The sequence below is a fragment of the Macrobrachium rosenbergii genome, chromosome 10, assembly GCF_040412425.1.
Source record: "Macrobrachium rosenbergii isolate ZJJX-2024 chromosome 10, ASM4041242v1, whole genome shotgun sequence".
NCBI lineage: Eukaryota > Metazoa > Arthropoda > Malacostraca > Decapoda > Palaemonidae > Macrobrachium > Macrobrachium rosenbergii.
In genome coordinates this window covers 35,314,710-35,324,430 of record NC_089750.1, presented here as the reverse complement: position 1 = coordinate 35,324,430, position 9,721 = coordinate 35,314,710, and the positions used below count along the sequence as shown (strand labels likewise).

General features: G+C 39.7%; 1 protein-coding gene across 1 annotated transcript; it reads left to right on the top strand.

Moving 5' to 3' along the window:
• The first annotated feature begins 3,252 nt into the window (after positions 1–3,252).
• On the top strand, positions 3,253–7,373 carry LOC136842305 (uncharacterized). Its single transcript, XM_067109564.1, has 2 exons — positions 3,253–3,594; positions 7,368–7,373. Exons 1-2 carry the CDS (start codon positions 3,253–3,255, stop codon positions 7,371–7,373), a joined length of 348 nt encoding a protein of 115 aa, XP_066965665.1.
• Positions 7,374–9,721: the final 2,348 nt, after the last annotated feature.

Here is a 9,721-nt window from a genome sequence, read left to right as displayed (position 1 = left end):
CACACGGAAAGCAGGCTTAGAAGAAACTCTTTAGGTGAAGATGGGTGCAATCTTTTAATGGCACTTGATTTTCTTTAATAACAGTTATCAGTGATACTTCTTGTGTTACGATAAAAAAAATACACTCAAAAGAGATTTCGATGCCAATTAAAAAACTGAAATAACTTTTTCTCCCATGGGTGTTCCTTGTGACTGCGTTAGTATTACCTGTAGATAAATATTTATTGGTTTAATACAAAAAATATATATATATTTCAAAAATACACAGATCATGAGTCTAACTTTTGGATGCAATTCCTACTTTCTTTCTCCCAAGGCAGTCATTACACTCGCTTTCCCTCACACACTTCAGGACTTGTAGGTCTTCAGCTGATGGATTAAAAAGCGAATAAATCAAAATCGTAATTTATCAACTTCATTTTAAAAGAAAAAAAATTGTACATTCTATCTAAGGTAAGCAAATCGTACCCCACCTCATGACCGACCACTCCCAACATTTCTTTTACGACTCTTGTCACAAAGTAGGAGGCGAGGACTTTAATAGGAAGAAGCCACAACATGACATACCGCACTACAAAGACCCTTTCCTCTCGTCCCTTCCCTCGCCCGTCCTATCTTTCTTCTTTCATGTATCCTCACACTTCACCCAACTTCCATTCCTTTTCTCACAAAGACCCTCTACCCCTCCAGGCACCGCCATGTCTGTCACACATGAGAATGCCTAACCTTCCGTAACCATATAATTCCAATTTCCGACAACAGACCTTCCTTACGCGATATCTGTCCTTACTTTAAGCTTGTGTGTTTCTGCACTTGTATTTAAACAGAAACTAATTATCGCTCTCCAGATTAGCCAATAAATTTCCAGCAAAATAAATATGTAAATAATACATATTTTACGAAGAGTCCAGGTAAAACAAACGGTTTTCTATCCAAAAACAAACTTCAATGGCAAGAGAAGGGTAAATTCCGGTAAATCTTATTGCGCCACGAACGAATTTCCCCCGCCAACTGAATCACGGTCTGCATGTGATCGATGCGAGCTTTTAGCCACGCAAACCTTCAAGCAAATCGCTGTCTTGGCTAAGACCTCCACTCCTTGCCACACAAGCTCATACCAAGGTCAACTCACCTAAATGTTTTTATGCATTTATAAAGTTACCTTGTGTTGATTTGTAGATCTTTATTATGCTCTGTCTATGTACTAATCTTCGCCGATTTTTTTCTCTGTTCTCCATATGGGCACTCTACTTTTTGGGAGTTTGCTTAGCGAGGTTGTAGCCTATTCACTTGGTCCTTACAAATAAGCACTCGTCTTCTTCTTCTTCTTCTTTTAACGTGCTTGTTTTAACAATAACCCTAATAAATTATATAACCAAAAATTAATACGAATTACATTCAAGAAGGTAACATTATAGTTCGTCTCATCCATTTTCTATCTTAATGGACAAGTGTTTCTTTTATTAAGTTCAGTTTGTTAAGATAATTCTGAACGTTTCCACAAAAACCGTTTCATAAAACATATAGCAGATTCCCTAAGTAAACTTAAATCATTCATCCTATAGCAATAGGCCGCTAATGGGTTTAAGTCCTATGCTATAATTCCTATCATACTCAGAACACGTTACAAACAATAGCACTTGTATACAAAATACTTTGACAAATTCCCGACATTATTACAAAATTTACTGTACAATATTACTTTGCGAGACAGAACACTAAGCCTGTTTAGGATAAGTTCTGCTAGAATGTCTTCCTTCGGACCCTGTTTGGTCTCCTTGTCCCGTGTTGTTCTCGCAGTTTCACTTTATACATACAGTATATGCGCAACTGGTAAAAAAACTGACCAGTAGTTACTATATACATATATATATATACATATATACATACACACACACACACACACACACACATACACACACACACACACACACACACATATATATATATATATATATATATATATATATATATATATATATATATATATATATATATATATATATATATATAAATATATATATATATAATATATATATATATATATAATATTTCAGGCTAAACAGCAATAAACGATTACAAAGCGGCAACAGACTTTTATCCTCCTTCGTGGTCAACTGGGTAACGAAACCTCGTGCCGATATACCAAATACGTGTTCGAGTCCTGCTGTGGACATCATAATCTCTTCAATTGGACACTTGGCTTGGTAGTGAAAAGTGCACCGAACAACGCGAGGAAGCAGAGAAGTAAATAGGGCACTGTGGTTATCACAATTATATATATATATTTCTATATATATATATATATATATATATATATATATATATATATATATATATGAAATTTTTATCACACCGTGATTTATATACAATCATGAAGCTACAAATGTCGCAATATCGAATTCACGCTACCTCGGGATATCTCCGTTGGAGAATTGTCGCCGAAGGGAATTTATATAAGTGATAAATGAATTGGTATCGTCGGGACACGAACCCGTGACACGAAAACCTATTCAGCGACTCCAGTGGACGTTAACCATTGAGCCATCAAGAGAGGTATAAGTCTTTTGCCGAGATGTACTGTTTTTACCCGTCGTGAGCGGGGAAATGTACTAGCCTCGGCAATGACCCACCTCCGCCATGACAGTTCATTGGTACGTTTGGAACATGCAGCTCTTATTATGAAATTTTTATGTTGAAATCATAATATAGATGGAAAGAGCACTTTGAGACAGTTTTTAATAGACCAATCCCCCCAAAGAGGATATACTAACTGCTCAGGAAGATTTAAATACTGATGAAGGTGAGATCAGACTAGAAGAAGTAGTTAAGGTAATAAAACAGTTAAAGAATTATAAGGCACCAGGAAAGGATGGTTTATTCCCGGAAATGTTAAAGTATTGGTCTTGAAGATATTATTCAATGAGATACGGGTGACAGGAATAATATCATTAGGTTGAAAGAATGGTGTGATCATTAAAGTCCCAACGAAAGGGGATCTGAGTAAGTGTGGTAACTGGAGGGGAATCACTTTGTCACCTGAAGCCTTGAAAATTTTCTGTAGATTAATGTTGAATAGGTTGGAGCCAATGGTTGACGGTATTCTGAGGGATGGTTTTAGAAAGGGACAGGGTTGCAGTGATCAGATCTTCATAGTTAAGCATTTAATGCAGCAAGCAAATGAAATGAAAACTGTTGAGTCTTTGTTTTGTTGATTTTGAAAAGGCCCTTGATGGTGTTTCAAGAAGGACTATGGGAAAAATCACGAGGCATTATGGAATGCCGGAAAAGTCTGTGACAGTTATCATGAACATGCATGAGGGTACATCTTGTAAAGGGATGGTTATTGGGTGTTTGTGTGATCCATTTGAAGTCAAGTCTGGTGTGATTCAGGGTGGCATTCAGTCCCCTCTGTTGTTTGTATTGGTCGTGGATTACATTATGAGAAGGGTTAGAGAAACGGATGCAGGTTTACTCTGGGGGGAAAATGTGAAAATTCTTGACTTGGACTATGCTGATGATATGATTTTGATCAGCAAGGGATCAGGAAAGATGCAGCACATGTTGGATTGTCTAGTGAGTGAAGGTCGAAAGGTTGGTTTGGTTATTAATAGTGGAAAAGCTGAAATCATGAATATGAATATTAAAAATGCACAGGATTGTCTAATTGAAGGTTTGGTTGTAAAGCAAGTGGATAAGTTTAAATATTTAGGTACATATTTAGATAAGGATGGTTCTCTGAGCACAGAATTTATGGAAAGATTAAAAAAGACTCATTAGGCAATGGGAATGCTTAAAAATATTTGGAATACCAATTTTTCTGTGCATACAAAGATCAAAATTTATAAGGTAATGGTTAGGAGTATTTTGATTGATGGGCATGAGTCACGGTACAGTACAGTGAATTCTGATAATAAATTCTTAGCATTTAAAAATAAGGCGCTCAGAAGAATATTAGGAATTAATTGGAGGGAATAGGATATCAAATAACAATTAGAGAAGTAATGGGGGTGCAGCCGGTCGATGAGTATGTTAGATTCTCAAGCTGGAAGTGGCTAGGCCATGTGTATAGAAGACAGGGAACAGTACGAAGTACACCAGGGTGGGTTGCCATTGGTAGAAGAGGTAGAGGTAGGCCAAAGGAGACGTGGTTAAGGACAATGAGGTGGGAAGCAGGAGAAGAGCGTTGGGGAGATCTTGAGGAGTTAGCCCAGGACAGAATGTGGTGGCGTGAGTTCATTGAGGCCCTATGCATCCCCATGGGTGCCACAGGAAATGACTGATTGATATATATATTTATATTTATATATTTATATATACTATATATATATTATATATACAGTAATGAATTCTTGTCACATAAGCCTTAACATTTTTTATATTCACAAACATTAAGCTACAAATGTTGTTATATATCAAATTCACTCAACCTTGGAACATACACCAAAGGGGAATTTTTAAGTAATAAGTAATCTATCACCAGGTGGACTCCAAGCAACGAATAGCTGAAGAACGACGACTTTTCAGTGACACTATCCATTGGGCTGTCGACGGATTGCTTATCACTTATAAATTCCCTTTCTGTTTATTTCAAGGTTGAGTGAATCTGACATCAAACAATATTTGTAGCTTTATATAAATATGCATATATATATATATATATATATATATATATATATATATATATATATATATATATATATATATATATATATATATATATATATATATATATATATATATATATATATATATATATATATATATATATATATATATATATATATATATATACATATATATATATATATATATATATATATATATATATATATATATATATGCTAGAAAGTTAACTTTCTCAAGGCAACTTGCCTTTCAGGATAAAGTTAAAGTCATATTGTTAATTAACTTCGTTTGCCGACACGCTGACAGACGGTCGTGGAGATTTGTCCCTCCAAATCTCATTCGGATTTCCCTTGGTACTTTTAATTCTCTTTAGAGATCCGTGACTGTGATACACTTCTTATTTCAGATATTGGCCCAAACTCAGAGAAGCCTGAATGGCCCAAGGCACTGATTAAAGGTGTCCACACCTTCTGTATGGCTCAAGACACACGTTAACCAGCCAGCCTTCACCCAAAGAGAAAGTTGGACGTTCCCAGAATGCATCTCTAATAAAAAAAAAAAACGGTAATCTTCAGAGCTGATAAACAGCCCTTCATCGCAGTAATTCGAGAGACCAGAATGACGCCAAATGAGTCAATCTCTTGACTGCCCCCTCCTTCAGAGCTAACTTCCCTCTGTGGCTGAATGCATCAGTCCTAGTATCATAACCCCAGTGCCAATCCCCCTCTCCCCACATCCCTCCATTGTTACTACTGCAGGAGCCATCTCTTCAGAATTAAGGTACATTAAGGAATTGAGGTTGTCCAGTTGCTTATCTTTTACTTCTCCTAATGTTTCCATTTCAAAATGCAATTCTCACATAGACCTGACCTGTCATATTAAACTCGTGTCGTAAGTTCGTAAGTTTATTCAGGAGTGTTTTATGAGAGAATTTCTGTTGCCCTCAGCACTAGCCTTTTATCGTCGCTATTACCGTTAGCTCATCCAGTGATCATATGCCTTTCTCTATTGCAGAGAGGAGTGCTTGCCACTGTGAACCCCTCTGCCACGACTGTATGCTTGTTGGATGCACCGAGGATATTCCAGTTATAACCTTATGAACTATGGCATTGAAGTGTAATTCCCGGCACCCAATTAACATCTGTTATTCAGTTTATGTGCTGCAGCAGGAGCCAGTGGCCTGCCTTATCCCTCCTTGTCTTCTGATTTTGTACTGAAAATACATGTAATTTAATTATCCTAAGAGTTTATCTCCAGAATCCCTCTTAAGTAGGGCCTTCAGCCCCTGTTCCTTCTTATCATTTCTACTCTTGGAGGTGATACCGTCAGATTAGCTACATCCTTTTGGTAAGTTCCCTTTTCCCGCCCCCACCGTCAGGCATAAGAACTGGCAACCATGGCCAAGATCTTGCAATCTTGCTTGAAAGATCTCAGCAACTAGCAATTGCTAGCTGTTGCAAGACAGAAACAAACACTTTTAGCATAAAATTCTGTACCTGACCAAACACAGTCGGACAGAGTTTACACAGCATAAGTACTCTGTTAAATTTAATATTTCTGTAATCGCAATTTGTGACTGGAATTTCTTTCAATCTTGATGTTAACATTGCATGCATATAGAGCATATCATTTCCTTACAGTGAGAGAGAGTGTTGCCACTCGAAACACAAGCATTTGCTGCTAAAGCATGTTATCAATTTGCATGTCTTAATCTGTTAGGACTTAGCGAGGAAGTGAAGTGTTAGAAGTGTTATAATCAGGGAAAGGTGCGATTATTTCCCATACTTGTGTCTTGGACAATTTGCAGTCCATTACCTAGGAACACAATATCTGGCAACCCCGTTCAAGAACACGGCAGAATCAGCGCTCCCGTCTCGTCAACCTCTCTCGCACGCACAGTAACTAATATGTCACTTCATATACACTCACTTTATTCAAAAATTCCTAGTCCGTTCATTTGAGCACTTGCATTTGCGATTTCAACTTATTTTGCATACGTTTTGATTCATTACGTGTAATCAGAGTTGTATTTCTTTCAGTCTTCTGAGTCAGTGTGCGAGTGTGTGTTTGCTCACGCTCAAATCAGTTGACTGCTATTTTAGCTGTATCACCGGCCATGCAGCAGGAATAACTTTTCAAAATTGTCCACCATCATTCTATAAAAATTCCACGAGACTTGTGTTATTTCAAAGCATTGTTAAATCGTACATGTCTGAATAATTTTAAATTATTACCCCACGATCTTGTAGTGTAAAATCATTCATGCACTCTTATGATCACTTGTTAGACCTATCAGTCATTCTAGCTTTCATCAGGTCAATGTTACGTAAAGAACAATTGTTCACATAGTTGATTACTGCGATCAAAGTCCCGCTGCATTATTGTTTTAAGAAATGTACTCGTCATAACTGACATTTATCATTGTTGTGAAATAAACATAAGTGTTTGTACATGTAACCATTGTGTATACATAGAAGCTATCACTTCATACTTACTTAGAGCCCCAAGCCTTAATTACCATGCGTAAGCCTCCCACACTAAAAACGTTCGTTCAACACGTCTCTCCTTTACACAAACCCATCGAGGCTTACCCTGCCATATTTTACTGCTCTCTGTGAAAAACAAGGGGGGGAAACAAACCCATTATTTCCGTGTTACCATACACGGCGGAGCTACTCGAACATAAGTGGGTAACGAGAACTCCAATCATTGCCTAATCTTTACAATTGATTTTACAGAACTAGTCGGCACTCGTAGTGCCGAAAAATTCAATCACTGAACTCACACCCCCCCACAAGCGGACTACTGTTGCGGTGTCTCATTTTATGTTCTTCGGAACTATATAATCTTAGCTCCATTTCTCGGAACCCATAACCTCTGCACTATAGCCAGGAAAGTCCGTGTGCATGTTACCCACTGGTCTTTGGAACACAAATAGTTCTTCAGAACAAACCAGAAAACCAGAACCATTCTCTTGAACAAGCCCTACAAAAGTTTGCACTTTAGCCACTTTCATCTGTGTGCAAGCAACAACCTGTTCTTCAGAACAAACAAACAGTTCTTTGAAACAAATTACTCTTCTCCGGAACAAAACAGAATCGTTCTCTTGAACAAAACTTAAGAAAGTCTGCACTTTAGCCGGTTCTGTCTGGAACAAACCCAATCGTTCTTCAGAACCTTGCTTCTGCACTCGGCAAACAAGCGATTGTCATGTGTATGTAACTCATCGCTCCCCACAAAAGTTTTGCATATACCGCCTAACTTCACCCGTGATCTCACTGCACATGAGTGCTGCTCAAGTCTACCTTATTTGCAACCTGGGCCTTGTTATCGCCCATCTGCACCTTGCGTGCAACTCACCAGCGTGTACATATTGCATCACTGGCCCAGTGGTTTCATGGCAACTTTGAGTGCTCGCAAATTTTGCACTGATAGCCCAGTTGCATTGTTTTTCCATGCCACATCTACACCATGTGGCCACCCAAGTGCCAAAACCACAACCATCACACTTGTGTATAAAAAACCCACAACCAGCACCGTGCACTTTGGCATCAAGTGCCGCCAGCATATCCTTCACCTTAATTGCATTCATGTAACTCCCTTTTGGGTCCTAGAGTGCCACCCACTCACTCCAAGGAATGCTCTCAGTTCCACCCTCTCCATAGGGAGCACTCTCAGAGTATTCATAGGCACTCGCCCGGATTACTGCCCTTAATATCAAGCCCAGTGCCATCCATCTCCTCCTTGCGGAACCAACCCACATACTAGTTCTCCGGAAAACCTTGCACTTAGTGCCAGTGCAAAAGGGGCACCCTCATTACTAGTAGCACCACATAGGGCCCACACCACTGCCTAATCACACCCTGCCAAAGCAGAGTGCCATTTCTATTCTGTGCCCTTTCTGGCACGGCCACTCATTACTTATTCATGTGTGCCTATACTGCCCAGCCTAGAGGCAATGCCTTCCCATACAGTGGCACTTTTACATTGCTAACCCATCCACACCAAATCATCCAGAGTAGTTGAAATATTCAACCCTTAGCAACTCAGCAAAATGGCCAGCTACGAAGAGGCAGTCGCCATCTATGAAGAGATAGGAGAGAAAACAGGCGATACTGGAGGCCAGTTACAAGCTTTTGTTAATGGCTGGCTTCGAAGGCACCTTTCACACCCATCTGAAGGGGGAGCCCTTCCCCTAGGGTTGCCATTTGAGGTGCCTAGCTTTGTGGTACCTACCAGATACAGTCCTCACCATCATCAGGTCTCTGTTCTTGAGGACACCCACACCAAAATCTCCCTCATATTGAAAAACCAGGTACCAGCTCAGGAAGTCATCAACCCCACGAAAACGATAACCTACGAAAGTGTCGCTGGATGTAGGACAAAACTCCCAACTGTCTAACTGAGGGTTATCACACCCTAACAAAATAGGACCAGTACCTTCAGAGTAGTTGATTTCCTTCCTGGAGACTAAGATCTCCTCCTAGGACAGAACCTCCTGACTCGGCTCCTTCTTGAGCCTGAAATGGGGCCTGATCCTTCTAATTTCCCATCAGATATTTTGGTTCAGTCCAACCCTGATGTCGAGCCTCAGCCAGAGCCTACACCTGCTCCAGAGCCACAGCCCATGGGCTGGTCTCCCTTAAAGAGGTGGAAATGAGTGCAGCATGCACAGGCACTCTGGGATTTTCTCCCAGTGTCCCTACTAGGTCTCCTACATCTCCGGAAAAATCCATAAATGAGTGTTTCTGGGACTCACTGCAGTATGAACTAAGCAGAAGAGATTGCCACATTGCTCTCCCTGACAGTGATTCAACCTGGATTGATTGGTCATTACACCCCCTGGCCAATATAGAGGCCAAGGGCTTTATTATTGCACGGTATGTGCTACTCGAGAACGCCCAAATCAGTGAGGATGAAGGAATGACTTTTGAGTGGGTGGGTGGTGTCACCTGAACAATTCCCACCATCCTCCTGAGGGTGAGAATGAGTCCCAGACGCACTGGCCACATAACAATAAAGCAGTGCCACCTAGGAGTGGTGGAAAGTCCACCCGGAAGGCACCACCTCATACTAGGCCGTGACCTACTGA